General features: G+C 32.6%; 1 protein-coding gene across 4 annotated transcripts in view; it reads left to right on the top strand.

The window, feature by feature from the left end:
- Mct1 (Monocarboxylate transporter 1) overlaps nucleotides 1-15,351 on the top strand; it is a 297,944-nt gene that overhangs the window by 168,174 nt on the left and 114,419 nt on the right. For all 4 annotated transcript variants that reach the window (XM_072526145.1, XM_072526148.1, XM_072526146.1 and 1 more), the window contains exon 3: nucleotides 5,541-5,660. In XM_072526145.1, coding sequence (XP_072382246.1) covers nucleotides 5,541-5,660 — 120 coding nt within the window. The remainder of the gene's footprint in view (nucleotides 1-5,540; nucleotides 5,661-15,351) is intronic.

The raw sequence follows: 15,351 nt of genomic DNA, 5'->3' as shown, positions 1-15,351 counted from the left end.
TGGAAAAAAAGTGTAGTAAACCCATCAACAGAATGTAGCATGGTCTGGTGACCAATACAGAAATAAAGAAGTCAGCTAGAAGAATATCCTAATATTAATGAATTAATAGAAAGATTTAAGTTGATCTTAAAAACACGAAAGAGGAAATAGATTTCCCCAGAAAATAACGATCGCTGTAAAAATACACTAACCAGATATATACAAAACTTAGAAAACAAAGTAGCTCATCATCATTCTGGCTTAACAATCCTGCGTGGGTCCTAGCCTTCTCAAGAATTTCTCTCCAGTCATCCCTATCCATCGCCTTTCTCCGCCAAGCACGTATTACCATATTTCTTATGTCTTCATCGATGTTATCAAGGAACCTTGTTCTGGGTCTTCCTCTTCTTCTCTGACCAATGGGTCTAGCAAGAAGCATAATTCCTCTGTGGTTAGAGCATTAAAAAAAAATCTCCTTTTTTGTGTATGGTGCAAAGTATTTCAATATTCAAATCATTGGGGAGGGATTTCTGTGTCCATATTTCTTTTATAAGCTGCTGTAATGCCATAATGGTATCATGGCCCGGAACCTCGGGAACTATTAACTGGACGGAACTCAGGACGACGACTCTGCAAACAAAAAATGGAACTGAGATTAGGAACATGGAATACCCGAATCCCTACACATACAAAGTAGATATTTTAGTACTGCAGGAAATGCGGTGGAGGGGAACTGCCACTCTTAACAAGAGAACCCATTCCATATATTATAGCTGAAATGAAAGCCAACACATAGATGGGGTGAGATTTATTGTAAACCGAAGAACAAAAGGCTTAATTATTGACTTTAAAGCCTACAGTCACAGAATGTGCTATTTGCGCTTGAAAGGGAAATAATAAACAAAGGCACTAAAAAAACGGAAAGAAAGTGCTACCTTACCGTCGTGATCCACAAAATAATAAACCAAAAACCACATAGCTAATAGGTAAAAGAAGACAGCTGACAGAAAAATACGACTCCAACTACACAATATTGAAGAAATTTAATAAAGATATCCACCGATGAATCCGAAGAGACATAAGGCAAAACAACATAAAAGAAATACCTAAATTAATTCAAGAAAACAAAGGCAAAAAAACTTTAAAAGTTTTGAGGCGAAATACGAACAACAGAGGCAACAAAAATATGTACAGAATAAGATAGATGGAAACATATGGTTAGGACTGAAATCCTCGAGGTCATCGAGTCCTTTTATCGCGAAATGTATGAGAGCACCGATGAAAGGCAATATCAGTGTCTGCTCAAAATCACACACCAGGGATCACAATTAATGTCAGAAGTAACACCATACGAAAGTCAAAACGACACTTTTAGAAATGAAAAATAACAAATCCCCTGGCGATATCGGAGTAGTGATCGAGACGATCAAACTAGGTGGAAATAAAATAATCCAGGCTTTGGCCAAACTTTTCACAGAATGCTTCTATAAAGGAAAACCTCCTTCTTAATGGAACAATGCAGTCATTGTTTTATTACACAAGAATGGAGACATAACAGATCTAAAAAACTACCTTTCTATCAGTTTACTATCACAAAAATTATCAAAAAAAATGACTGAAAGCTAAGTTAAGACTTCTATCAACCTAAAGAACAAGCTGGATTTGGATTATGATACAGCACTAACGACCACTTCCTAATGATAAAAAACTTGTTGGAAAAGTTTGCAAAATACAAAAAACCATTGGTACTGATATTCGTGGACTAAGAGAAAGCATTCGATATCATAAGCCAGCAGAAAATGTTAAAAGCATTGACAGAATACCGAATAAACCATCGCTAGACTAACACAATCAAATATGTTTATCAAAAAGCCATTGCTAGCATAACACTCTGAAAAAGAATCAAATAAATTCTGTATACAGCAAGGAGAAATCTTCTCTACAAAGCTATTCACGACGCTTTTAGAACATACGTGTAAGAAGGCAGATCTGAACGCGTATTGTATCAACATAAATGGAGAGAAGCTCAGTCATTTAAGATTCACAGATGACATCGTCCTTATAGCCCATCGTATGGATGAGGTAATAATAATGTTGGAAAAATTATATCACGCTTCCTTGGAGGTCGGATTAAAAATGAACATGAACAAGACACAAATAATCTTTAATCTGGTGCTAAATCGTAATATTGTTCTTGATGGAAGGGATTTTGTATATACTACATCGTATAAGTACTTAGGACATGAAATTCAATTGGGCGGAGATAACCGGATATGTGAGCTCTCACGTCGCATAGACTTAGCCTGGGCTAAAAAATCTTTGACCAGTTTGTTACATGACGACCTGAAGCGTGTTAGCAGTAACTGAAACTGGAAGCCGCACAAAACAGACAGATGGAAACAACCAAAGAAGACCTATGTCCAGCAGTGGATGCATACAGGTTGATGATGGTGATGAATAGAAAGTCAGAAACACACCATCTACAGTTAACTACATGGGTACACTGAAATCAGAATTTGATGAGCAAATAAAAAGATTTGACATTATTATACATAGTGTGATGTTTATGATTGTTTCGATGATAACTATCATTGTTTCGATTTGTATAGATAGCGATGTCCCTTTCATAACATATTTGGAATTATATACTGTTTCGGTTGTCTCTGAACCGTTAGTGTTTTCGTTTGTTATCATTTCTAGTTGTTGGTATCTCCCTCAACATTGTGATAGTTGTTTTTCTCACTTGATTCATTTAATGTATTGTCTTCAAACTTTTTGTTACTTTTTGTTTCCATTTTTTGTTTCCGTTTTATTTTCTACTTATCTATTCCATTTTCCAGCTTTTCTCTCTAAACATCCAGATTGTGTTGGATGGTAAATAGCAGACGAATGTTGTCTGCTCCTCTTGTCCAGCACTTATCTAGTTACTTCTTCCCTTCTTTAAGGCCCGTGACTTCTATTCTCTTCACTAATTTTTTCGACTCATCTCTTTCGTTTTTCGTCTTTTCCTCGCAGTCCGGCATTCTTAGTTTTCTTATATCGGTTTTAACCCCTAATCACTTCTTATTTGGTCTTCCTAGTCTGCGTTTTCCACTCGCTTCCCCTATTAATACTTTTATGCATGTCGGTTTGTGGACTTCCTGTAAATATGTCCCATTCAACGTCTTTTTTGTGCTTTTACTTTTTGTGTGATACTTGGTTGGTTGTAGAGCTCCACTACTTCATTATTTGTTCTTCTTCTTCATACGCCGCCATTGTCCTTTGTCCCTCATGTCCCAATTTCTGTTCCAATTTGTGTGTATTTTTCTGGCTTAACACCCAAGTTTCGCTGCCATACATAATCGAAGGTTGCACAATCGTTTTTTACATCCTGATTTGCGAATTCCTAGATATTAACTTAGATTTGATCATTCTTAGTGCTCCTACAGCTTTACTTTCTTTAGTAATTTTTCTTTCTATTTCAGTATCTTCTTCGGATGGCTTCTGGTTACTGCCATAAAAACTTAATTTTTGCGAATAAAACTTTTGTAAACTTTTTGAAAATAGCACTAATAATTCTCTTTTTCTTTTATTAACATTACTGATAAGTAAAGTCATTCAAAAATTTAATAATACAACTATCACACAAAAGCCTTAATGAAAATGCAATAATAATGTGTTTGTTTTTATCGTATCGATTGGTAAACAATTTTAAATAATACTTACAGTATAGCAATATAACTTTCCTAAATGCTTGCAATATTCTAATAATGTCCTTGTTGTTATAACTATGACATATTTTTTAATAACACCGAGTATAGCAAATTAGTTTTCTAAAATATTTACAAAAATAATCTAGTAATGTCCTTATCCTTATAACTTTCTAGGACCTTCCTACAATACACTAATATTATTCTGCTCCTAACTTGCAAATTCATTAAACCAGATCACCAATTTCCTTCTTCGTTGATAATTGGCAGTTACTTTTTTCTTTTGATTATTTTCGTAACCGTGGCCACGACTTCAAATATCCGTAAAAACTTACAGTTTATAACCATAACTTGCTAAGATATTATTATTCGCTAGATATAGATATGCTAGAAATTTATTAAACGAAATGATCAGTTTATCTTTCTTAAGTTTAAGAAATGGGATAATATTGTTTCCATCCACTAGGAATTGTCCCTGTACTTAAGTATATGTTAACCTTTGTAGCGATTTCAATTTTCTAGTCATAACTGCCCTTAAGTTTTGATTGTGCTGTACCACGAGATACTTATACTATCTCGTAGATTGTTTTTATTACGTCTAACTACGCCTTATTTTTAAGTTCCCATATAATTAATTTCGTCTGTATTTAGTCTAGCTAAAAAGTACGTATTACTTCTGCCGTGTAACCAATTTTGTATTATAAATACAGAAGCACTTTCTTTCTCGAAGTACCTATTAAAAAGTGCTTATATTAACATTTAAGTAATTAGTCTCTTAAATACGTTTTTGTGGCGATAACTCGTATTAGCGGTAAGTCCTTTTAACTTTGTCTCTCTTTGGTTGATCATGAAAATATAGAAAGAATTTATCATTCTAGAGTTTTCCTATACGATTTCTCATCTGTTTTTCTTTGGTTGATCATGAAAATATGGAAAGAATTTATCGTTCTAGAGTTCTATCGTCGGCCCGCATTCAGACTATGTTCATTATCATGTCACCACCTATCCTGTTTCATTGTTTTATTTGGGTCGACCAGATAAGATAAGATTTCGACCTGCGTTTAGAGGGTCGTACCTACCTTTTTGTGAGAGGCTCGCTTCATGACACATTAGGGCTGAACAAGCTTGCGCTATTGATCCGGTAATTTAAGTGTAGAAAGACATTTCACGTTAAATTTTTATGATTGAATTAGAGATATATGTATATATCGTTTTCATTTTCATTTGTATTTTCATTTTCATTTGTTTCGTTTATTAAAAAGTTACATATAATCATGCAGTTCATTTATGTACTGTATATTTTCAGTGTAAAAATTGCGAACCAAAAAGCTTTTCCTGTTGAAACATTGTGATTGAAATCCATTATTTTTCGTTTTTTTTTTTTTTTTTTTAATTTAAATAGTAATTTATTTTTTTAGAATCACCTATTTTTATCTGATCGCATAACCGCAATTTAGTTAGATAATGGTTTGTTGTTGTTTGTATGTACCTACTCATTTTTAACAGTAATTAATAAATACAGTTTTTTTGTTTATTATTTTTTTATGATTTTATTTTATTGACCATTTGTTCTACATAATATAGGTAAACTTGTTAATCGGAATAGTTTGGTTTATATAATGATTTAATCTACTTTAAAACGAATTTGAGTCATTTTAAATTTAAATAGTAATTAATTAATTTTTTTTAGGATCACCTATTTTTATCTGATCGCGTAACCGCAAATTAGTTAGATACTATATGTACCCATTTTTGACAGTAATGAATACATACAGTCTTTTTTGTTTATTATTTTTTTATGAATTTATTTTGTTGACCATTTTTTTCTGCATTATATAGTAAAACTAAACTAAATACTCTTTTTATTTGCAGCTGACGGAGTAACCTACTGTTTTGGAATATTCTACGACGAATTTTTGGACTATTTTCAAGAAGGCAAAGGGCTAACATCGTGGATTCTCTCCATTTTAGTCGGAGTTACGCTATGTTCAGGTAAAAATACATAGTCTAAAACTACTTTTTTCTACCTACCTTATTTTTTATCAATTGTAATTTCGATTTTTCTATTTTGAATATAAAGGTAAGAGCATGTAGTTCAAACGAAAAGGTCAGGTTCAGCTGTTTTCAATTTGCTCCTTATAAATTATTTCTGGAAGCGATGTATAGGGAGCTTTTAATAAATATTTGTGTTCTATTAGGAACACATATAAAAGGGGTCATATTTTCACTATCATATCTGCAGCATTCTAGAAGGTGACATACCTCATTTTAAAGGATGTTCGATTCTTTTTACATTAAAATTATGTATGATGTACTTGCGGTCAACAGCTTTTGAACTTTAGGACCTATAATTTAAAAGATTTGAAGTAGTTACTTTACTGGAGTTAAAAATAGATAATGGAGCACTAATGTTAAATTAATTAATTTAGTGAAAGTCCCAAGATAAATTAAACAGCACTAGTTCGATTATCTGTAAGGCATCTACAATTAGTTTTGGTTCATATTGAGGATAAATTTATTTACGGTTTATCATGTTACGCTTTGGTGGCAAAAAAGTTGGTTTAGTGTAATATTATTTCTTGACAAAATGTAAAAAACAATATTTCTTACTGATTTCAAATGAGCATTTAATACATCATTGGTGATTGATATGACAAAATCTTGTTCTTAAAATACCTGTATTTACGTGGTTTTATGAGTAGCAATGACCAACAGCTTCGGGTGGAAGAGTCGGTCAGTGGAAGGGCACCTTCTTGTCCTAGAAATGGAAAATCGTTTCTAAAGGCGGACGAACCAGACATGGTCAACGGCGTGGAGATGCATAAGACAACGGGAAACCAATGCACCTAGCATCTCTAGTTAATCATCATGACTAACAATACAACCAAACACTCTACTGATCATGAAACTCGGAAAACAAGATTCGGCAGAGGTGGAAACTCACAAGACTGCAAGGCCTCCCTGGTCGTCAACATGCGAAAACCTTGCAAAGTAGCGACTTGGAATGTTAGAAGTCTACATCAAGCTGGAAAAATACATAATGCCGTTAAAGAAATGGAAAGGCTGAATATAGATATTTTAGGAATCAGCGATGTCCATTGGCCCGACTCAGGAAAGATAAAAATAAACAATAAAACAATATATTATTCAGGAAGTCAAAACGGTTCACACAGATATGGTGTCGGGATAATATTAAACAAAAAATTGATGAAGCTGTAATAAATTTCACTCCATACCCCAACAGAATTATACTCTTACAATTAAACCAGAACAAACCCAAAATAAACATCCTACAAGTTTATGCTCCAACTGCGGACAAACCAGAGAGCGATATTGAAACTTTCTACGAAGATCTAGACAACATTTTAAAATCCATTAAAACGTAAGATGTAACAATTATAATGGGATACTTTAACGCAAAGGTTGGGGAAGAAAAAGTAGAAGAATGTACAGGAGGATATGGTCTGGGCAACAGAAACGAAAGGGGTGACAGGCTTATCGAATTTTGCCAAAGCAATAATTTTGTTATAGCTAATACATTATTCAAAATGCCAAAGAGAAGACTATATACCTGAAAGTGACCAGCAGATCAAGAAGAGAGAATTGTAAGAAACCAAATAGACTATATATTAGTACGTTAGACAAAGATGCAGGAACGCAATTATATCCACAAAAGCCTATCCAAGTGCCGACATAGGATCAGATCACAACCCAGTAGTGACCAAAATTAGGCTCAAAATGAAAATAATAAAACGAAGAACAACACATGCAAAAATCGATAGAAGTAAATTAAGGAACCCACACATAAGACAACGCCTGGCAGATGAAATCAACAACGGATTAATGATAATTAGATGTTCAAAAAAGTGGATAAACAAATAAAATACAGAATTAAGAAAGCGAAAGAACAATGGTTAAAAGAACAATGCGCAGAAATAGAAGAATACCAGAAAAGACATGATAGTTTTAACACACATAAAAAAATTAAAGAATTAACTTACAACAATAGAACAAGAAAACCGGGAATACGGAAAGATGCAAATGGGAAACTTGTGTTGAATACTAACGCCAAATTAAAAAGATGGACAGAATATATCAATGAACTGTTCAAACACAATATAACAGAACAGATGGAGATAGAAGTAGAAGAGGATATGGTTTTAAAGATATTAAAAGAGGAAATTAAAACGGCATTAAAAACAGCAAAAATTGTAAAACAGTAGGTCCAGACCAAATTCCTATAGAAACCTTAAAATGCATAAATGATGAAACCTTAGACATTATAGTAGACTTATTTAACTCAGTATACAAAACAGGACACATACCGAAACAATGGTTACTCTCCACCTTTTGTGCTATCCCTAAAAATACAAACGCTAATTATTGCAGTGAATACAGAACAATATCACTAATAAGTCACATTCTCAAATTATTCCTGAAAATAATACATGTTCGTATAAATAAAAAACTGAAAGAAGGAATAGATGATAGTCAGTTTGGGTTCAGAAACGGACTAGAAATCAGAGAAGCGTTATTTGCTTTTAATGTGTTAGCTCAAAGATGCATTGATATGAATGTTGATGTGCATGTTTGATACGTTGATTTGAAAGTAAGACATGAAAAATTACCAAATACAACCAAAAATAATACCAAAAAAAGACCAAATACATGATAATAACAAAGAAAACCAATATACCAAAAAACATACATTTGGGAAATGTATCGATAGAAAGGGTTGATAAATACAAATACCTAGGAACCTAGAAATTGGATTTCAGACAATAATGATCAAACAACCGAAATAAGAGCAAGGATAGAAATAGCAAGAAATGCGTTTGTAAAAATGAAAACAATTCTCTGCAACAAAGACAGATTAGAACTGAGATTAAGAGCACTGTGATGCAACGTGTTTTCGATACTGCAATATGGACTTGAAAGCTGGACATTAAAGCAAGAACACATAAATAAGTTACAGTCCTTTGAAATGTGGTGTTACAGGAGGATGCTTAGAATAGCATGGACACAGAAGAAAACTAACACGGAAGTATTGCGAGAAATAGGCAAAGAATGCGAAATAATAAAAATAAGAAAGTTACAATATCTGGGACACGTAATGAGGGGACAGCGATATGAACTGCTAAGGCTGATAATACAGGGAAAGATAAGAGGAGGAAAGAGTATAGGAAGAAGAAGAGTGTCATGGTTGAAGAATTTAAGGGACTGGTTTAAATGCAGTTGTATAGAACTCTTCAGAGCAGCAGTAGATAGAGTAAAGATAGTGATGATGATATCCAACCTCCGATCGGGAGACGGCACTTAAAGAAGAAGATAAGTAGCAACTGTAATCAGTGTGCTAATAGACTAGCGGAATTATTTAACGAGCGACATGAAAACAGCAAAGTACAACGAAATTATGTTTTGAAACTTATTGCTAAATTTGGAGAAACTGGATCGGTGGCCAATAGAAAACTTAACATTCACAATCCCGATGAAACGAAGGAAGGAAAGTCATGATTTTAGACTAAATTTAAGTACCCGTCAATTGAAATCTGAATCTGGTGTTAGTCGACGTTGTCAAAAGATTCTAAAAGGCCATAACTTCTATCCGTACGAAATACCATTTGGTACAAGAACTAAACGAAGACGATATTGATCGACGAATACAATTTTGTGAAGTTATGAGTAAACAAATTATGATCCATACAAACATTCTATATTGTGCTTCTGTACCCATTAGATATGTCTGGAGCACACTTACTAGTTCGCTCCCAAGGTCAAAAAAACCCTATTAATTACATATTAGTTCGCTCCGAACACCATAACCTAGTTCGCTCCCGTGGTCAAGCGGATTAAGTATTTATCTATTAAGTTCTAGGAAAATTAACACCAGGAAAATAGGTACTGCGGCTTTTGTATTTTATATTAGAAATTATATCAAATATTGGTAGTTACATATTTATATAAATACAGTGATAAGCGCGCGAATAACCGGCAAAATAACGCAAACGATGGAACATATGAAGTTGTAAGATAAAAGAAATGAAACTAGTAGAGATGAGAAATTTAGCGATAGAAACCTATAAATTTACATTATATTCACTGTTTCCCACCTTTAGACGTGTCAGAGGAGAATGTTAACTAAAACTGTCAGTGTCACAGCGGTAGTTTCCAAACTCTTGCGTCTACAGGTGGGACACAATAAATGAAATGTAAATTTATAGGTTATATCGCTCAATTTCCCATCTCCACTAGTTTCATTTCTATTTATCTCACAACTTAATATGTTTTCCATCGTTTGCGTTATGTATTTTGAAAAATGTTAGTGATTGATTTAGAAATTATATTAGAAATTTTGAATTGTTTTTAAAAATTACTGAAATAATTTTTGTGCCTATTCTAAAATATAGGTATAATAAGAAAACAATAGGTACAAGTGTAAAAACTAACATAATATGGGATATTCTCTACCATTACAAAATTAAACAAATATAAATTAAAACGGGGCATTTATTTCGCTAGAAATCTAAATGAAATACATTTGACAAAATCAAATCTACTAATTTTATTTTGCTTTAATTCCGCTATTTTGTGATCAACAAATTTTTGACGTTCTAGAAGTACTTTTCGGTACACTTTTTTCGGTTTTACAGAACTTCGTATTTTTATACAGGGTGGTCCTTAAGTAATTGTACAAACAGAAACCGTAGATTCTGCACTTTAAAATATTACGATTTAAGCCAACTTGCTTTAATAAAATGTTGATATTAAGAAAGATACAGGGTGTTAAAGTGGAAATTTAAAATTTTATTTTTCGCTATAACTTTTACGTTTGTAAATATTTTTGGACAGAAGTTTACAGTTGAATGCTTTTGAGTAGGATAAATTATAATTTTATACATACTTTAATGTAACTAATAGAGGGCGACACATATGCCACATGTGTGGCATAAATTTACGCTTAACTTTTTTGCTCTTTAAGTTAGTTCTATTTGTGTTAAAAAATATAAAAGATACATTATTTTTACAAAGAAAAGGTATATTTGTTAGTAACCTTAAAATTCAACCGTTTTCGAGATAATCGGATTTTATAAGTCAGTTGCATAATAATTCTTAGTTTGATATTTGTGCGGTAAATCACTGAATACCTGTAGATAAGCATAATATATAGTTTATTCTTATTAAAACAACATAAAAATAATAATGTAACATCACAAAATGTCTTATTGAAGAAAAGATTCTTCATCTTCTACTTTAGGTGCCGTGTCCGTATTCAGACGTTGGCCGTCATCATGTTTACAATTTCTCTCTTCTATCGCTTCTTAAGTTTTTATAATGGCGTTGTATTACTTTTTCTCTATTGTAAAATGCTGAAAACCCAAAATATGTGGTTTATGCAAGATGCTAATAACCGATAGTGTTATAAATATAGTAAACACACAGACAATTTACTTCAGCATAATATTAGTTTGTTAGTAAATCATAATAGTCCATTTGTTCGAGATGTAATTATAGTTACTCGTAAGCTGTAACGTAATCATATAAATAAGTAATGTCATCGATAGGTTATTCCGTGTGTATAGAAGTAACCAATGAACGAGATACGTTACAGTTTAATACATTATTTAACCTCTGCGACAAATAAGATGTAGTTCCATAATATACCATAACATTTGGATATGTATCCAAAAGAATATATTCATCCATTATACATTATAGCCACCACGTAGCCCAGAATTTATTCCGCTTGATTTTGGTGTATGGGACGCATTAAAACAACGTGTCTATAAGAATCCCATAAACATTCGCAACCAACTATGGGAAGAAATAAATACTGCAGCAGTTTCTTTAGAACCAATGATGCTATTTAATATGAGACGATCTTTTATGGAATATATTGACAAATGAATTACAGAAAATGGTGGACATATCAAACACTTACTTTGACAAAAAGTTATGTTATTTAGTTTAACTATTTCTTAATTTAGTTTGTCAACAAAATATTTTGATTATGACTTTAATTTAACATAAAACGTAAAATGTTTGATGTAAAATCCTATTATTATATTATTTTGTCAAATCCTATTATTAAGTATCCTGCTGATATATTCATTTTATTTAATATTTCGTTAACTATTAACTTTAGTTAAAGGTATTTTATGCCAAATTTCAGAAGTATTAATGTTTTTGTCTATTTTTTCTTCGTTGCCTGGAGTAATTGCCTTAATAAGAATTATGCAGCTGATTTGTAAAATGCGATTATCTCCAAAACTGTTGACTTTTGAAGTTATTATCAGGTATACCTTTTTTTCGTTAAAATAATGTATCTTTAACATTTTTTGTCCCAAATACAGGTATCTTAAAGAGCAAAAAAGTTAAGTGCAAATGTATACCACATATGTGGCATATGTGGCGCTCTCTATCAGTTACATCAAAGTGTGCATCAAATTATAATTTCTCATATTTAAAAGTACCCAGTTGTAAATTTTTGTACATAAATGTTTATAAACATGAAAGTTATAGCGAAAAATAAAATTTTAAATTGGCACTTTAACACCCTATATCTTTCTTAATATCAACATTTTATTAAAGCAATTTGGCCTCAATCGTAATATTTTAAAGTATAGAATCTACTGTTTCATTTTGTACAATTACTTAAGGACCACCCTGTATAAGTGTCAATTTGAATATCTTTTAAAACTTCTAAAAATTGAAATGTATTAGTGTGCGGATTGTAAAATAACGAATTAAATTTAGAATGGAAACTTTCACAGGTATTGGCTGTACGCTCAAGTGATGAACTGTTTTCCGCCCACATCTCAGGAGGGAAGTCTGCCTCTTCAGAAATATAGTTGTCTACCAAGTAGTCAGCAAATTGTTGTACGGCTTGGTGTTGTGTTGATAATATTTTACTAAAGTCTAAAACAAAACACTCACCTTTGAATACTCAGTAGCCAGACCAACTTTTTGAATTTTTCTCCACAATGATTGTCCGAGATGAAACCTACATCCTTTTATTTTCGCAGATGGAAACACTTCAGTGACAGCTGCATGGATCGCTTTTTCGAAATCGGCATACACAACCTTGGGACTAAAATTTAAGTTCAATTTTTGACACTTCGTCTTTAAACAATTTAAGGCAGTTACATATGAGTTTGTTAACTTATTTGAAAGCAAAAAGATTGCCAACGGCACGTAGTGTCCATTTTCGAGTCCGTCAACTGTAAATAGTTGAATAAAAAATTTACTGCAGTATTTTGAAAGTTCCCTCAATATAAATTGTTTCTAATTTACTTAAATATGTTAAATTAGATGGACACAAGAAAAAGCAACAAATTTTTACCGGATCATTTTTCAATAAAAATTGTTCTTTTTGGTTGGTTGCCACTTCCACGGAGTTTAACGAGTCATGTACTTCCTGCGCGCACTTCGGAATTTCGGGAATAACTTGTTTTCTACTATTATAAATATTTTTTCTAATCAAATGTACATCTTCCACAGTAAGACTTTTAGTGCATGTTTGTTTAATTTCGCTGTGTATCAACTTCAATGGTTTTTCACACAAATCATCAATTGCCTTACGCTTAACACTATTACTTAATTTTTGCCGGTTTAACACTGTTTTTGATAAACTTTCATGGGTATGGTTATGACTACATTCGACTACCCTGTTACAAATATTTAAAGTTTTAACAAATGCTTTGCAACTTCTTTCTACACACTGCTAACGTTTGATATTATTAGCAAGCATTTTATGGAAGTTATACTTGTAATTGTCAATAACTAACATTGACTTACCCTTTTCACTTAACATTTCACTTACTTCAGATTTTTCCATCATGAACTAGGTATAACGTCATTCTAACTGGAACTAAAGTAATAATGTTAAGATTCGCACCACCCCTATTTCTTATCATAAAATTTCATGTAGACTACTAATTACCTACCAATCTTTTCAAAGAAATATATCAATTTCAACTTCTGATACGGAAAAACCCAATCAAATAGTGAAAAAGGGAATATCAGCTCCAAGATCATAATACTTTAGTGATATTATCGTTATAATTTTAATATTTTTTTAAGTAAGAAGTAGTGTTATATAGTAGCATTGTTTAAAAAAGACTCATTCTTTTTTAAACAATGATGGTAGTGTTGTATTAATAGGTAAATACAAAGTTTGAGAAGACATTATTCAAATATCTTTTCTAAGAAATATATGGCCGGAGCGAATTTACCTATGCGCCTTTTCTGTGGGGTATTAACATCTGACTGCGGGAGCGAACTAGTATGCTATACACCCGATATATCGGTCAGATAGACACGTGGGCAAGGCGAATGAACCATATTTACTTCACTATGTGAAGTCTTCACTACTTCACCAATGATCTAGTGGTCGATGGTTCAGACCTTGGCCAGAAAACAAAAAGGCTAACACATTAGTTTAAAATACTAAATGGAAGCCTACTTCAAGCATCAGCAAGAAGTTTCACTACCTAACTTGACAATTACAAGTGCGACCTTGCCGAACCGTCGTTAAAATAATGGTTTTTCTCAATATCAAAATTATTCAACCCCGAAGTCAAACCCGGAAAACCACTGAAACCAAATATAGATATATAGATATTTATATGTTTGACATCAATAGAGATCAACTGGGACCGTATTAGAGGTTGTTGTTCCATGTCTTATGACAGATTAATCAGCATCGTCGAATTTCTCTTTAACAACACTTACTTCTCATTTAATGGTAAATTCTATCAACAAACTTTCGGTGCCCCTATGGGAGCAAAGATTTCTCCTATCATTGCAACTTACGTTATGGATTATGTATTAGACTCAGTCATTCCTTTACTATCCTTTCAAATTCCATTTACTAAAAAAAATGTTGATGATATCATTATGGCTATACCCAATGACAAGGTAGATGAACTATTAGATACTTTCAATGGTTATGACCCCTACATCTTGTTCACTATAGAGAGGGAAGATGGTAATTGGTCCGTCCCCTTTCTCGACATAAGGATGATCAGGGAAAACAACAACATTAAAATAGATTGGTATGCTGATCCTGATGTCTTAAGTGGGAACCCAGTCTCCGATACTCCTATCAACAAATATTTTTCATTACCATATTTCAGAGATATCACTCCGGGGTTAACAAGGATTCTGAAAAGTGTTGAAAATACCTTTGGTAATAATAATAACAACATTAAACTTAATGTGCCTTGTAGATCAGCCCTAACAATTAATAATCTTTATTCTAAGATAAAAGATAAGACTCCCATAGATAGGCTTAGTAACATTGTCTTCAATATTCCATGCCTCTCTTGCAGCAATTCCTACATCGACCAAACATCTCAATTATTGAAATCACGTATTACACTACACAAAAGTGATTCTCGACTTCACTCTGCCCGCTGTGCATTAGCCAAACATGTCCATTCCACTGGTCATCTCATGGACTATACTAACACTACAATTCTCCACCGTGAGAACAATAAATCTAAAAGAGAGTTCATTGAAATGTCTTTCCTTAACGATTTCTCCATCAATGTTAAGAGGGATATTAAGAATCTAAGCGATATATACCACTTCTTACTTAAATCAGATACCAAGAACAATACAACATCACAGATAACTAACTTGACTGATATATCCATTAACAACTAACCTACTTTAGTAATTA

The sequence above is a fragment of the Diabrotica undecimpunctata genome, chromosome 3, assembly GCF_040954645.1.
Source record: "Diabrotica undecimpunctata isolate CICGRU chromosome 3, icDiaUnde3, whole genome shotgun sequence".
NCBI lineage: Eukaryota > Metazoa > Arthropoda > Insecta > Coleoptera > Chrysomelidae > Diabrotica > Diabrotica undecimpunctata.
The sequence above is the reverse complement of the archived record's forward strand: the minus strand, read 5'-3'. Positions and strand labels throughout refer to the sequence as shown.